At 38.9% G+C, this 17467-nt stretch overlaps 1 protein-coding gene and 1 pseudogene across 1 annotated transcript; both read left to right on the forward strand.

Moving 5' to 3' along the window:
• Positions 1 to 9802: 9802 nt before the first annotated feature.
• LOC145114349 (putative mitochondrial protein AtMg00300 pseudogene) lies at positions 9803 to 10147 on the forward strand (annotated as a pseudogene).
• Positions 10148 to 14936: 4789 nt separating this feature from the next.
• Positions 14937 to 15371, forward strand: LOC145114350 (putative mitochondrial protein AtMg00300). Its single transcript, XM_079050343.1, has one exon. It carries the CDS (start codon positions 14937 to 14939, stop codon positions 15369 to 15371), a length of 435 nt encoding a protein of 144 aa, XP_078906469.1.
• The last annotated feature ends 2096 nt before the right edge of the window (positions 15372 to 17467 follow it).

Below are 17467 nucleotides of genomic sequence, written 5' to 3' on the forward strand. Positions count from 1 at the left end.
TAGGTGACCGGTTGGGCGTCTTCTTTCTCGGGATACGTATCCTTTGAAGGGTCCGACATATTTATCGTTTCTGGCTCTTGTGGTTGTTCTACCACTGGAGTTAGTTTCTCAATGGTAGTGGGTGGCTCAACCTCTCTTTCGTTAACTCCTAGTACTTCCTTTACAGTTTCATTGACAACATTCTCAATTTCTTCCTCCTTTCTAACAGCCTTTTCCACTTCTACTTCTTCTTCCTCTTCTTCACATAACACTCTTGGGCCATCAAAACTTTTCTCATCTTTCAAAGGAATGGAAAATGTGCTATGAGATGGGCTCTCTTCGGATGGTAGTTTGTCTTGAGCTTCCATTATACTAATTGATTGAGCAAGTTGTGTTATTTGCTGCTCTAAGATTTTGAGGCTAGCTTGGGTTGTTTCCTGGAAAATTTGGGTAGAAGTGGCAATGCTTTTCACAATGTCCTCTAAGGACATGCTTGGCGTTTCAGTTTGTTGAGGAGGGTAAGGATAGGGTTCTTGGAACTGTGGAGTTGGTTGGTATTGGTTATTTCCCCATGTTTGGTATGGGTTTGGGTAATGGTTATTTCCCCAAACTTTGTTGTTGTCCCACCATTGATCATGTTGAGGCTGATCATAACTCCATTGGTTTGACCGGTAGTAGCTTCCCTTATCTTTCACTTCTTCCCATTCTCCTTGTAAATATGGACACATGTCGGAATGATGTCCATTTTGGGCGCAAAAATCACAAAGAAGAGACATGGGCTGCACACTTTGGTCACTTTCAATCATCATAACTAACTGAGCTAGCTCAGAAAGTTTATCTTCAAGGACAGGAGTGTTCATTTCCGAACCATACTTTTTTGTCAATTTTTTAGTATTAAACTAGAGTACCTGCACAATGAGATCTAAGCATAGAGAAACAAACTGATTAAATATAAACCAATCCCCGACAACGGCGCCAAAATTTGGTGGTTGTCGAGGCCAACAAAATTAATACCCTAAATATTACACACTAAAATAGTGTATAGTGGTAAAGGGATCGTATCCACGGAGATTGGTTCAATTTAAATCTCTATGTAAATCACTTGTTCACGTACATGTAAAACAAAAGTAAAAGTAAAATCAGGGGGGGGGTTAAATCTTTTTGATTGTTTGACAAAATTAAAACTAGCTAGAATGTAAATATGACAAGTAAACGAGTAAAAGATTTTATTAAATTCAATGAAGTGAAATTGGTTGATTTTGGGATACACCACATGGATGACATAGTTGACTTATCATTAGGCTAAAAGAAACAACACTTGTGAATTGGTTTAACTTGGATATAGCAATTCATAAGCACAAATTACTTCAACTCTTCTTAGATATTAAAATGGTTAGAGGAGCTCCCACACATTCCCTTAATTAAAGTCACAAAATCAATGAAGCATATAATCTTGTGAAAATCAATTAGCTTTAGGTTCTAAGAGTTACCAAGTCCAAAAGATAATCAAATGCTTACATTATCATTATGGAAGAAACATTCCCATGGTCTAAATGAAATGAAAACAAACATATAAACCATTTGTTGCTTACTAATTTGAGGGTCCATTACTTAACCAAGAAATTAGTCAACAAAAATAAATATTTATTCATCTAAGCTCATGATCAAAGATAAACAAACATAACAAGATGTTTAGCTAGAAAACATTCCCATAAACTTCAACACAAGATAACATTTAGTCTTCAAAGCAACCAATCATCCATGGGATTTAACCCTAATCAACCAAATTTTGTTTAACCAAACATGGCTAAACTCAAAGAAACAAAGTTAGAAAAGATTTTACCAAACATTCTACAAGATTCAAGAGCAAAAATGATGAAGTTCTTGAGGGTTCTTGGCCTTCCAAAAGCTCCAAAATCTCTAGAGAGTTGTTCAAATTTCGGAAGTGCCAGAGTGTGCAAAAGTGGCACACCAACCTTCCCTATATAGCTCAAAAAAAGAATTTCCGGAATTGCCCCTGCAAGGGGTTGCGCGACCCGCATGCTGTTGCACGGGTGGGTTGCGCGGGTGGTGCCTGATATGGGGTTCTTTGAGGTTTGGGCCTCCATAGCTTAGCCCACTTGGCCTAGTTCTAGTCCAATCAGCTCCTAGCCCATTTTTCTTCAAGTCTTCTTCATTTTAAGCCCAATTTGGCTTCTCGAAATCCTCCATAGCTCATAAACTCGCCCGATTAATAATCTACGCACGCTTGAATATTCTCCCGCATCTTGCAAATTTAAAGTTTATTTCTCTCCAAGCCTTCAAATAATCATCAAGCTCGCTCCATGCATCATATCCACTACCCATCAAGCCCAAAATCCTCGACGTCCTCTTATTCCAATCGCTTTCCATATGTCCCGAACATTCCCGCTCCACTAATCTCCATGAAATCTGCAATAAAGCTCACGAAACTAGAAAGTACCCGAAATAGTCATAAAATAACAAAAAGGAAAATATGCATAGAAATTATCTAAATTATGGATGAAAAAAAACTAAAATAAACTATAAAAAGAAGTAAATAAAATAAACTATAAGCCATATTTGTAATCGTTTTCCGGCAAAAATGACACGAAATCTTCATATCTCTCAGGCCTGATCGTTTTTTCAACAAATTAACTTTTCTGCTCATCGATCGTAAAGATGACTTTTTGTTTATTTTATTTCTACAATAGATCCAGATCTGGAGACTTGAAAACTCTAGTTACAGTTAGTTTGGTCTTTTCGATCTCGTCGTCACCGTCTTTGTTCAGTAGCTCGTCTAAGAACCGGACATCCTACTTGACCTCTATTACACCTACGACGGTATTGGATTCCGGTGGACATTTCACCAGATTCGTGACCTATTTTGTGGAGATCAGGAACCAGATCTAGTGGCTTTCAACTTCAAATTCAGATCCCATGACATTAGATGTAGGAGTCGATTCATAACAGAAGAGGAAGCGAAGCAGATTTGTAGAGAGCGGAAACAACATTAAGGCGGTGGTGCAACAGTGGAGGCGGCACGACGGCCGGCGGCAATCCGGTGGCCTTGGTGGTGCGCTGGTCCGACGATTCCGACGCCGAACGGTGACTCCGGTAATGGTCTGGTCGTCTAAGTGGTCGGTGCAAGTTCAAAAGAGGCTGAGAGACGTCATAGTGGGATGGAGACTTTTGTATTAGTCTAATTAAAAAATGTTCTCAAATGTTCTTATTTGAACATACCTCTCTCTCTCTCTATCTCTCTCTCTCTCTCTATATATATATATATATATATATATATATATATATATATATATATATATATATATATATATATTGGTGGATTCAAGCATAAACTCTAGAAACCCTAAAAACCTTAGAAAAATAATAAAAAAAATAGAAAAAAAATACTTTGAGTATTATATATATATATATATATATATATATATATATATATATATATATATATATACTTTAGGTTTATAAAAAAAATATATATCTCAAAGTATTTTTTTTTTATCTATTTCTATTGATTTCTAGGGTTTATACGTTTTCTACTGAACATTCTCATATATATATATATATATATATATATGGTCATGATCTTTTGCAAACCCAAAGATTCCCGCGAACACGCGAACTTTTTCGTATGATTTTTTTAAAAGTGACTTAAGGTATTAAATCGGTCATATAGAAGTGTATTCGTATAAAAATGTCTAAAAAATATGCATACACGAAAGATGCATATGTGCATTTTGGACGAACGTATGTATTTATGACGTTTGTGCATATATGCACCTTTCATATGTGCATATTTTTTTCGATATTTTTATTTTCAAATGGACTTCTATATGATCGACCTATTGCCTTAAGTCACTTTTGTTTTAAAAAATCACACGAAAAAGTTTACGGAAAGGAAGTTCCTCGGAAACGTTTCCTCCAATACCCTAATCTCCATTTCATGGGTTGTTGAGCTTTTGAGCGTTGGCGTGTAGACTGAAGGTGAAGGAAGTTCTTTTTGGTGCCAAGAAGCTAGACCATGTTGCATTTCAACCTTCTAAACCATCTTTAAACATAGGTATGTCTCCAAGTTCCAAGATTTATGCCTTATGCCTTGTATATCTAGGTTTGTGTGGTTGTTTTGATCCCTTCAATGGCTTTTTGATGGAGTTTGGGAAACTCTAGATCCAAAGGTTGTGTCTTGGGTTTCTCTGGACCCATTGTGGTATTAAGAATGGATCCTTGTCTTTCTTTCTTTTCCAGGCATGGATTTGGGTACACTTTTGGTCCATTTTAGACCTATAAGTTAAGGTTTGTTGCATGAGGCTTTCTTATGGATAAAGTTGGAAACTTTATCCATTAAGACCCCTATTGGAAGGGTTCTAGAAATTTTCATCCCTTGTCTTAAGGGATTAAGTTCTTAACAAGAAATGGAATTTGATACGAGATTCGTGATGTGACTAAGGGAAGGTCTGCGCCGCGCATTTAAGAATGACGTCACAACTATTTTATCATTTACTGGTCATGACGCGACTAATGAAAGGGCCGCGATGTGTGACCGTTGACTTTGACCGATTAAGAGTTGAATTTTTCACAAATTGACTTTTTGTCAAACTTTGATGGATTTAAGTAATTGACTAAGGATTGGTATTAAGTGGGTATGTACTAGTTTTTTTGTTATAGAGGTTGTCGTTGAGATTATGTTGTTAGCATCATGTGAGTTTTTCTCACTATATTTTGTGTGACATTGTATGTACAATTTGGTAGGTTGGATGAGTACCTTTAGGGCACGCCTTTGTGTTTAAATTGGTCAGTCTGTCTGTTTGGTGTATGTTGGTACCTAGGGGAAGATGAATGTAAGCCTTCAGACCCTCTAGGAGAATGTTGGTACATAGGGGAAGTTGGATGTAAGCCTTCAGGTCTGATAGGAAAATGTTGGTACCTAAGGGAAGTTAGATGTAATCCTTAAGGCCCTGCTAGGAGAATGTTGGTACCCTGGGGAAAGTTGGTTGTAAGCCTTCAGGCCCTCTAGGAGAATGGTCGGAAGATCAACAAGTCTTAGGGATGATGGCTTTGTGCGTATATGACAACCAGAAGGGCGACACATGTCGCCACCGAGAGCGACTCTTCCTCCCCAAGTAGAGGCAACGTGGATCAAGCAGTAGATGACATGTGGCAGGGTGCAACACGCCTAGGCGTGACACACCTCCTGAAAAAGTATATAAATAGCCTCAATTTTTATCTTATTTCACCACCAAATCACTTCCAAACTCTCCCAAATTCTCCCGTAACCTCAAGGCCCAAATTTAGGAGTTCTTAGGTGTTAATATTTAAGCCCTGGAGCACCAGAAGGCCCGATGATGTAGAGCTTTCAGTTTTGAAGTTCTGCCCGCGCAATTGTTGGTTTTCCACTCAACAACCTATAAGTTGAGTTAAACTCATTGTGCTTTACGTGTAACTTATATTTATGTTCGTAGTCATTATTATGAACTTATAAATAAGATTTATCAATAATATCAGTCGTTATATTGATTTATCTAAGTTGAGTTATATTTATTGTGCTTTAAGTGTAACTTATATTTATGTTTGTAGTCGTTGTTATGTACTTATAAATAAGATTTATCAGTAATTCTAGTTGTTATAACGATTGATCTACTTACGGGAGTGATGTCTAGGCTAGATCTGTGAGGTGTTTAAGTGGAATTTCCAAACAATATATCTTTATATACCAAACGGATCCTACATCTAATATGATCTTACACGGTCATTCCTTATTAGTTATAAGTCAATATTCTTTTGGGATTATTGATAAATCTGAGAAGTCGTTACTATAATCACAAATAATATAAACGTTAACTGAAACATAGTAATATGTATATCTAGGTCCCTTTAAAGTAAAAGCCAAAGTATTTAGACGAAGCACAGACGTAACCAAAAATCTTTCACCTTTAACCAGGTGAGTGCATAGTCAATTATAAGAACATAATCTTAATAAAAATATTTATCGCTTTAAAGATTATATATATATATATATATATATATATATATATATATATATATATATTAAATGCTTATTAATTGTTCTGTGCTAAATGTATATCATGTTTTATGATAGTATCGCATGAACTGGAAACTGTATTATAAATTGATTTTTTATTATAGACTGGTTTAGTTATAAACTAAGCTTTGTAAAGGATGTTTAGTTCGAAGTAAGTTGAATAAGTGAATAGTCTCATCTGGGGTAAAATGTGAGATTCAAGCGGAGTGTAACAATCCTCCTCTTTCTAGACAACCAGAAATAGTGGGTCTGTATCGGACAACCGTTAGGTATGTCTGAGTCATCTCCCGGAGTAGGATGAGAACGCTTGATTATTTTTAGACAGTCTTGAATTACGTTGCTATTTTGGACTTATGACCCACAGACGTAGATAAAATAGGATACCATATTTATCATTACTCTAAACATTGGTTGCCTTTAAATGACTTACATTGGCCAAGGAATCCCCTAACTGTGTAGCCAAACAGTTGCTCAAACGATTCGTCAGATAAGGTGATTTTTCAAAATGATCGTTGAATTAGGATTTATAAGAATCGGCTAGACTGGGTATGTATGGGTAGACAGTCTTACAGATATCTACATTGGTTTTATTATTTATATTGTCTGGTAATGGTTGTTTTGCAAGATTATTATATATGATTATTTATCATTAAAATATTATGAGATTGGAAAACCTATGTGTCTCACCAGCTTTTCCAACCTGACTCACTCAATTTACATACATCAGAGGTAGCGGAACTAAGGCTGCAGGAAACTAAATAGGATGCCGAGTGAAATAAGAGACAAGCTTGTAATAGTATTCATAGCCTTATGTCTTTACGTTTTAACCTATGTTGGATATGAATTATGACATCCATAGTGTTTTAATATTTTGAAACAATATTGTTATCTCATAAAAATGTTTCATTTAACTAGAATTTTTCACAACAAAGACAAATGATATTTTAAAGTATACAGAAAGAGTTTTATTTGGTTCTGAAAAATAGGGGATGTCACATTAACCTTCTTACTATTTACTTCATGCACCATATTGTTGATTGGTTTAAATAAGAAAAAGAGGTATAAGACACAAGTAGGCAATCTAACTTTAAAAGAAAGATTTTTTTCAAAATGGCTACAATTCGGTTAAATCATTTTGTTTTTATGTAAAAATTTAAGTTCACATTTTGAAGAGTGGTCAACTTTTAGGCCACTCTTCATTGTTATTATATTCTTTTACTGGGTAAATTCATACTGTTTCAGAATGACCAACTTTTATTGGGTAATTTCTTATTGTTTTGAGAATAGTTAGAATTTAGTATATTCTTTATTGTTATTCTTGTTTTTGACTTGCACTTTTTCATTCTTACAAAATTAAATTTGATTCTTAAATATCAATTAACGATTTTTTTCGGAATTATCCTTGTAATTTATATATTTTTATCTCTTTTTAATTCTTCATTCTCAATAAAACTTTAGTTTCTTACTTGTATGTTACATTCTGTTAAATGTGACTTGAGCATTTGGATCATCCTCATGGATAATTTGGAGCACTTAGATCATAATGGAGCAGTTGGGGTTCATGGAGCATGTGACAAAGGAACAAATCTTCTGAGAAAGTAATGGATCATCAGACAAAAGAACGGATCAAATGATAAAGGAACGGATCTTCCAAAAGGTGGTTTGGAGCAACTGGGAGTGGCCTGGAGCAACTTGGAGTGGTTTGGGACAACTTATAGCAACTTGGAGCAACTTAGAGCAACATGGAGCAACATGTTATGCCATGAAGATGGATGTTGCGCCAAGCATAGAGGATTTTACGCCATGGGGTCATATCTTGCGCCATTCATGAAGTTGTTGAGCCAAGAGGAAAGGAGTTGCGCCAAAGGAATGGATGTTGCACCATGAGGGAGTGAAGTTGCACCTAGAGGTTGATGTTGCGTCATCAAGGAGTGGAGTTGCACCAAGGATGAGAAGTTGTGCCATCTTGAGGAGAATTTGCGCCATCCTCATGAGATGTTGCGCCATGGAGGAGATGTTGCACCATCATGGACCATCTTGGTACATGATACGCCATCTCGATTCCTTTGTTGTGCCATGTTGGTCCACGTTTGCCTAGAAGATGATCATACTCAAGAAATACACCATGTTGTGCAACTATGATGGATGTTCGGCCATTAGTGTTCATGATGCGCCACCTGTGAATCATCATGCTCCACTATGGTCAAGGTGGTCCATCATGTGCATTGCTGATACTCATGTGTTGTATGACATGGAAGAATATTCCAGAAGATGTTGCATGGCGGATTGTGATTGGTTGTCACCACTCATGGGCCTATGGTCCAATGGGCTTGGCCCATTAGGGTTTTAGGTCTGATCCCTCAAGTATAAATAGGGATGCATGCCATGTCATTTTGTATCTTGAATTCTAGAGTGTTAGGCGAATCTCTATGAAAATTGTACTTGTAACCTATGTTTGAGAGTTGTGAAATAAAGAATACTCCCCTCCCGCCCATGGACGTAGGCCACCTTGACTGAACCACGTAAATCTTGTGTCTTGTGTTCTTATAGGTTTGCTAGTTATCCGCTTTACTTCATAACAAGTGGTATCAGAGCTGCGGTTTGTATTCCTGTGATTAAAGATGTCTACTCACAAGTTTGATTTGGAGAAATTCAGTGGTTCAAATGACTTTACATTATGGAAGGTGAAGATGAAGGCTCTTCTGGTTCAACAAGGATGTGCAGCAGAACTGGAAGGAGAAGCAACACTGCCTAAAGACATGGCAGCTGAAAAGAAGGTGGACATTTTGACGAAGGGACATAGTGCCATTCTGTTGAGCTTAACAGATGAAGTACTGAGGGAGGTCGTGGATCAAAAAATTGCTTCTGTGCTCTGGGAGAAACTTTGTGACAAGTACCAGAACAACTCACTGACGAACAAGTTATATCAGAGGCAAAGGTTATACACTCTCAGAATTTCTAAAAGTACCCAAGTGAAAGAACATTTGGATAACCTCAATCGCATCATCCTGGATCTACAAGGGGTTGATGTGAAAATTGAAGATGAAGACTAGGCGCTCATCCTCTTATGTTCTCTTCCGAACTCATATGATAATTTTGTTGATACTATGCTCTATGGTAGGACAACGATCACTGTGAATGACGTGAAGGACTCTCTGATGTCCAAGGAACTGAAAAGAAAAGTTTCAGTTGGAGAGGAGGTGTCTAGTTCCGGTTTGTTCACAGGGAGATGAAGTAAAAAAGATAGGAAGGTGGGAAACAGAGGGATATCACGTTTAAAATCGAAGTCTAAAGGTTCATCGAACGCAAAATGTTATAACCGTAAGGATAAGGGACACTTCAAGCGAAATTGTCCACAACTGAAGAATAGGAAGTTCAAGAGTGAATCAAGCAACAATATTCCATGGTTCAAAAAAGTTCTGATGAAGGGGACGACAGTGATGTACTGACTGTTAGTACATCAAGTTCTGATGATGATGGGGTCTTGGATTGTGGAGCATTCTATCACATGACGTATAATCATGACTGGTTCGACTCCTTCAAAGAGTGGGATGACACAGTCATGATGGGTGATGATTGGGTGAGCAGTATCAAAGGTAGTGGTACGGTGTAGATCAAGATGCACGATGGCATGGTCAGGAAGTTAAATTGATGGTACGTTCTAGAACTTTAGAAGAATTTAATTTATCTTGGCACATTGGCTAATAATGGGATAAGGTACACTAGTGAAGGTAACTGGGTCAATGTAACCAAAGTTCTCTAGTTATAATGAAAGGGAAGATGAATCATGGAGGGATCTATCTCCTAGAAGGCATTGCCGTTATAGGAACGGTGGCTATCTTCCAATCCTTGAATGAAGGTGATGACAAGACGGAGTTGTGGCATCGTAGGTTGGGGCATATGAATGAGAATGGCATGTCAGTTCTAAGTAAACAAGGACTGCTTGGTGGAGAGGCTACTAGAAAGATAAAGTTATCTGAAGCTTGCGTCAAGGGAAAGCATCGCAAAGTGAAGTTTGGTACCGGTCAACATACAAGCAAGGAAATCCTAGAGTATGTTCACTCAGATCTATGGGGTCCTACACCAGTGAAGTCTCAAGGAGGATGCTCATAATTTGTGTCGTTCATTGATGATTATTTAACGAAGGTTTGGTTGTACTTTCTGAACACCAAAGATGAGGTGTTCGGGAAGTTCAATGAGTAGAAGACCATGGTTGATAAAAGTAATGGAAAACAGGTCAAGAATCTGAGGACTGACAATAGGTTGGAGTTCTGTAATGCTCTATTTGATAAGTTTTGCAAGGCATAAGGTATAGTGAGGCACCGCACTGTACGACACACACCACATCAAAATGGAGTGGAAGAACGGATGAACCAAGCACTCATGCAGCGTGCAAGGTGCATGAAAATATTTGCTAACTTATCCAAGCAATTCTGGGCAGAAGCAGATAACATTGCTTGCTATCTGGTGAACAGATCACCATCAACTACAATAGACTTGAAGACTACTCAAGAGGTATGGTCTGGGAAACCCCCTGACTATTCGGGTTTACGTATATTTGGATGCCCTACATATGCTCATGTGAATGATGGTAAACTTGAGCCAAGGGCAATGAAGTGCATATTTCTAGGATAAACGATAGGAGTAAAAGGTTATCGAATGTGGTGTACAGAAGAAGGAAAAAAATCCTAAATTTATCATGAGCAAAGATGTAACCTTTGACGAATCTGCCATGGGTAACCAGGAAGGAGGTGATACAAGTCAAGCAGGGAACAAAGATCAGGGTGCTAGCCAGAAGGTGGAGTTTGTAACTCAAACTCCAGACAGAGTTGTGATAAGTGACAAAGAGCAAGGCAAAAGTGAACAGCCTGCACAAGATGAAACCCAAGAGCAACCCATGGGATCTTTGTCCAGTGGTGTTGATGTCAGGAAGGATGATGGGTATGAATCTATAGCAAAGAGAATATCAAAGAGGGTCATTCAACAACCAGATAGATATGTGGGATGTGTGAATTCAGGCGAACTTGACTCCATTTCTGTTGCTTTAGCAACTGGAGGAAAAATTGACACTGAGGAGCCTCAGTCGTATAAAGAGGTTGTGGTGAGTAAAGAAGAAAATGACTGGTTGATGGCCAAGAATGAAGAAATGCAATCTTTAGAGAATAATGAAACATGGAATCTTGTTCCATTACCAAAGGGAGCAAAGCCAGTGGGATGCAAATGGATCTTTAAGAAGAAGGAAGGGATACCAGTAGTTGAACCAACTAGGTTCAAGGCAAGGTTGGTGGCAAAAGGGTTTTATCAGAAAGAAGGAATTGATTATCACGAGGTTTTCTCACCGGTTGTGAAGCACAATACAATTCGGGTTCTTTTGGCCATGGTGAGTGTATTTGATCTGGAGCTTGAGCAGATTGATGTGAAAATTGCATTTCTTCATGGGAACTTAGAAGTGAAGATTTATACGTCCCAGCCAGAACGGTTCCTTGATTTTAAGAAGGATCATGTATGTTTTCTGAAGAAATCCCTGTATGGTTTGAAGAAGTCTCCAAGATAATGGTACAAGAGATTTGGTTCATTCATGATCTCGTATGGATGAACTCGGAACCAGTTCGACAATTGTGTCTACTCAAAGGAATTTTCACCAGATTCCTACATATATCTATTGCTATATGTTGATGATATGTTCATCGCAACCATGGACATGGCTGGAACAAATGACTTGAAGGCGACCCTGAAGAATGAGTTTGAGATGAAGGATTTGGGAGAAACAAAGAAGATATTGGGGATGGAGAATCAAAGGGACATAAGAGCAGGGCGGTTATGTATTTCTCAACAAAAGTACATTGAGAAAGTTCTACAGTCTTTCAACTATGATTAGTCCAAACCAGTTGGAACTCCTTTGGCGGATTACTTTAAACTTGGTCCAAACACTATACCCACTACTAATGAAGAAAGGAAGTACATGAGCAAGGCTCAATACTCAAGTGTTGTTGGAAGTCTTATGTATGCAATGATCTGTACCAGTCCTGATTTTGCTCATTCAATTAGTGTGGTAAGCAAGTTTATGAAATCCAGGGAAGGCTCATTGGTAAGTTGTCAAGTGGATCATGCAATACTTGAAGGGAATGACGGATGTTTGCTTGGTTTTTGGAGCCAATATAAAAACTGACTTGCTTGGATATGTTGACTCTGATTATGGTGATGATTTATTGAAGCGCATGTCATGAGTGTGCTACATATTCATTTTATTCGGATGTGCCATCAGTTGGAAGTCAACGTTACAAGATATCGTTGCTTTGCCTACAATTGAATCTGAGTACATGTTCATGATGGAAGGAATAAAGGAGGAGATATGGTTGCATGGGCTTATTAAGAGTCTTGGTCTGAAGGTCGAGAAGCCTATCTTGTATTGTGACAGTCAAAGTGCTTTGAGTCTTTCTAAGAACCCTTTGTATCATGAGAAGACAAAACACATTGATGTAAGACTGAATTTCATTATGGATATTCTGGAAGAAGACAAGTTTTCAATACTGAAGATTGACATTAAGGTGAACCCAATAGACATGTTAACAAAGTCGTTGCCCACGGAGAATTTCAAACTTTTCTTGGACTTAGTTGATGTTCGCAGGAGGTAGGTCCCTTCGGGGACGAATGAGAGGATAGGAGAGGAAGTTCTTATTCGAGGTGGAGTTCACAGGATGCTCAAGTCAAGGTGGATATTGTTAAATACGACTTGAGCATTTGGATCATGCTCATGGAGCATTTGGAGCACTTAGATCACAATGGATCACTTGTGGTTTATGGAGCATGTGACAAAGGAACGGATCTTCTGAGAAAGGAATGGATCATCAGACAAAGGAACGGATCTTCCAAAAGGTGGTTTGGAGCAACTTGGAGTGGCCTGGAGCAACTTGGAGTGGTTTGGGACAACTTATAGCAACTTGGAGCAACTTAGAGCAACATGGAGCAACATGTTATGCCATGAAGATGGATGTTGCGCCAAGCATAGAGGATTTTACGCCATGGGGTCATATCTTGCGCCATTCATGAAGTTGTTGAGCCAAGAGGAAAAGAGTTGCGCCAAAGGAATGGATGTTGCACCATGAGGGAGTGAAGTTGCACCTAGAGGTTGATGTTGCGTCATCAAGGAGTGGAGTTGCACCAAGGATGAGAAGTTGTGCCATCTTGAGGAGAATTTTCGCCATCCTCATGAGATGTTGCGCCATGGAGGAGATGTTGCACCATCATGGACCATCTTGGTACATGATACGCCATCTCGATTCCTTTGTTGTGCCATGTTGATCCACGTTTTCCTAGAAGATGATCATACTCAAGAAATACACCATGTTGTGCCACTATGATGGATGTTCGGCCATTAGTGTTCATGATGCGCCACCTGTGAATCATCATGCTCCACTATGGTCAAGGTGGTCCATCATGTGCGTTGCTGATACTCATGTGTTGTATGACATGGAAGAATATTCCAGAAGATGTTGCATGGCGGATTGTGATTGGTTGTCACCACTCATGGGCCTATGGGCCAATGGGCTTGGCCCATTAGGGTTTTAGGTCTGATTCCTCAAGTATAAATAGGGATGCATGCCATGTCATTTTGTATCTTGAATTCTAGAGTGTTAGGCGAATCTCTATGAAAATTGTACTTGTAACCTATGTTTGAGATTTGTGAAATAAAGAATACTCCCCTCCCGCCCATGGACGTAGGCCACCTTGACTGAACCACGTAAATCTTATGTCTTTTGTTCTTATAGGTTTGCTAGTTATCCGCTTTACTTCATAACAAGTGGTATCATTATGGAAGGTGAAGATGAAGGCTCTTCTGGTTCAACAAGGATGTGCAGCAGAACTGGAAGGAGAAGCAACACTGCCTAAAGACATGGCAGCTGAAAAGAAGGTGGACATTTTGAAGAAGGGACATAGTGCCATTCTGTTGAGCTTAATAGATGAAGTACTGAGGGAGGTCGTGGATCAAAAAATTGCTTCTGTGCTCTGGGAGAAACTTTGTGACAAGTACCAGAACAACTCACTGACGAACAAGTTATATCAGAGGCAAAGGTTATACACTCTCAGAATTTCTAAAAGTACCCAAGTGAAAGAACATTTGGATAACCTCAATCGCATCATCCTGGATCTACAAGGGGTTGATGTGAAAATTGAAGATGAAGACCAGGCGCTCATCCTTTTATGTTCTCTTCCGAACTCATATGATAATTTTGTTGATACTATGCTCTATGGTAGGACAATGATCACTGTGAATGACGTGAAGGACTCTCTGATGTCCAAGGAACTGAAAAGAAAAGTTTCAGTTGGAGAGGAGGTGTCTAGTTCCGGTTTGTTCGCAGGGAGATGAAGTACAAAAGAGAGGAAGGTGGGAAACAGAGGGATATCACGTTTAAAATTGAAACTAAAGGTTCATCGAACGCAAAATGTTATAACCGTAAGGAAAAGGGACACTTCAAGCGAAATTGTCCACAACTGAAGAATAGGAAGTTCAAGAGTGAATCAAGCAACAATATTCCATGGTTCAAAAAAGTTCTGATGAAGGGGACGACAGTGATGTACTGAATGTTAGTACATCAAGTTCTGATGATGATGGGGTCTTGGATTGTGGAGCATTCTATCACATGACGTATAATTATGACTGGTTCGACTCCTTTAAAGAGTGGGATGACACAGTCATGATGGGTGATGATTGGGTGAGCAGTATCAAAGGTAGTGGTACGGTGTAGATCAAGATGCACGATGGCATGGTCAGGAAGTTAAATTGCTGGTACGTTCCAGAACTTTAGAAGAATTTAATTTATCTTGGCACATTGGCTAATAATGGGATAAGGTACACTAGTGAAGGTAACTGGGTCAATGTAACCAAGGTTCTCTAGTTATAATGAAAGGGAAGATGAATCATGGAGGGATCTATCTCCTAGAAGGCATTACCGTTATAGGAACGGTGGCTATCTTCCAATCCTTGAATGAAGGTGATGACAAGACGGAGTTGTGGCATCGTAGGTTGGGGCATATGAGTGAGAATGGCATGTCAGTTCTAAGTAAACAAGGACTGCTTGGTGGAGAGGCTACTAGAAAGATAAAGTTATCTGAAGCTTGCGTCAAGGGAAAGCATCGCAAAGTGAAGTTTGGTACCGGTCAACATACAAGCAAGGAAATCCTAGAGTATGTTCACTCAGATCTATGGGGTCCTACACCAGTGAAGTCTCAAGGAGGATGCTCATACTTTGTGTTGTTGATTGATGATTATTCAACGAAGGTTTGGTTGTACTTTCTGTACACCAAAGATGAGGTGTTCGGGAAGTTCAATGAGTAGAAGACCATGGTTGATAAAAGTAATGGAAAACAGGTCAAGAATCTGAGGACTGACAATAGGTTGGAGTTCTGTAATGCTCTATTTGATAAGTTTTGCAAGGCATAAGGTATAGTGAGGCACCGCACTGTACGACACACACCACATCAAAATGGAGTGGAAGAACGGATGAACCAAGCACTCATGCAGCGTGCAAGGTGCATGAAAATATTTGCTAACTTATCCAAGCAATTCTGGGCAGAAGCAGATAACATTGCTTGCTATCTGGTGAACAGATCACCATCAACTACAATAGACTTGAAGACTACTCAAGAGGTATGGTCTGGGAAACCCCCTGACTATTCGGGTTTACGCATATTTGGATGCCCTACATATGCTCATGTGAATGATGGTAAACTTGAGCCAAGGGCAATGAAGTGCATATTTCTAGGATAAACGATAGGAGTAAAAGGTTATCGAATGTGGTGTACAGAAGAAGGAAAAAAATCCTAAATTTATCATGAGCAAAGATGTAACCTTTGACGAATCTGCCATGGGTAACCAGGAAGGAGGTGATACAAGTCAAGCAGGGAACAAAGATCAGAGTGCTAGCCAGAAGGTGGAGTTTGTAACTCAAACTCCAGACAGAGTTGTGATAAGTGACAAAGAGCAAGGCAAAAGTGAACAGCCTGCACAAGATGAAACCCAAGAGCAACCCATGGGATCTTTGTCCAGTGGTGTTGATGTCAGGAAGGATGATGGGTATGAATCTATAGCAAAGAGAATATCAAAGAGGGTCATTCAACAACCAGATAGATATGTGGGATGTGTGAATTCAGGCGAACTTGACTCCATTTCTGTTGCTTTAGCAAGTGGAGGAAAAATTGACACTGAGGAGCCTCAGTCGTATAAAGAGGTTGTGGTGAGTAAAGAAGAAAATGACTGGTTGATGGCCAAGAATGAAGAAATGCAATCTTTAGAGAATAATGAAACATGGAATCTTGTTCCATTACCAAAGGGAGCAAAGCCAGTGGGATGCAAATGGATCTTTAAGAAGAAGGAAGGGATACCAGTAGTTGAAACAGCTAGGTTCAAGGCAAGGTTGGTGGAAAAAGGGTTTTTATTAGAAAGAAGGAATTGATTATCACGAGATTTTCTCACCGGTTGTGAAGCACAATACAATTCGGGTTCTTTTGGACATGGTGAGTGCATTTGATCTGGAGCTTGAGCAGATTGATGTGAAAACTGCATTTCTTCATGGGAACTTAGAAGTGAAGATTTATACGTCCCAGCCAGAAGGATTCCTTGATTTTAAGAAGGATCATGTATGTTTTCTGAAGAAATCCCTGTATGGCTTGAAGAAGTCTCCAAGATAATGGTACAAGAGATTTTGTTCATTCATGATCTCGTATGGATGAACTCGGAACCAGTTCGACAATTGTATCTACTCAAAGGAATTTTCACCAGATTCCTACATATATCTATTGCTATATGTTGATGATATGTTCATCGCAACCAAGGACATGGCTGGAACAAATGACTTGAAGGCGACCCTGAAGAATGAGTTTGAGATGAAGGATTTGGGAGAAACAAAGAAGATATTGGGGATGGAGAATCAAAGGGACATAAGAGCAGGGCGGTTATGTATTTCTCAACAAAAGTACATTGAGAAAGTTCTACAGTCTTTCAACTGTGATTAGTCCAAACCAGTTGGAACTCCTTTGGTGGATTACTTTAAACTTGGTCCAAACACTATACCCACTACTAATGAAGAAAGGAAGTACATGAGCAAGGCTCAATACTCAAGTGTTGTTGGAAGTCTTATGTATGCAATGATCTGTACCAGACCTGATTTTTCTCATTCAGTTAGTGTGGTAAGCAAGTTTATGAAATCCAGGGAAGGCTCATTGGTAAGTTGTCAAGTGGATCATGCGATACTTGAAGGGAATGACAGATGTTTGCTTGGTTTTTGCAGCCAATACAAAAACTGACTTGGTTGGATATGTTGACTCTGATTATGGTGATGATTTGTTGAAGCGCATGTCATGAATGTGCTACATATTCATTTTATTCGGATGTGCCATCAGTTGGAAGTCAACGTTACAAGATATCGTTGCTTT

The sequence above is a fragment of the Lactuca virosa genome, chromosome 5 (assembly GCF_052849685.1).
Source record: "Lactuca virosa cultivar CGN04683 chromosome 5, Lactuca_virosa_CGN04683_v6, whole genome shotgun sequence".
NCBI lineage: Eukaryota > Viridiplantae > Streptophyta > Magnoliopsida > Asterales > Asteraceae > Lactuca > Lactuca virosa.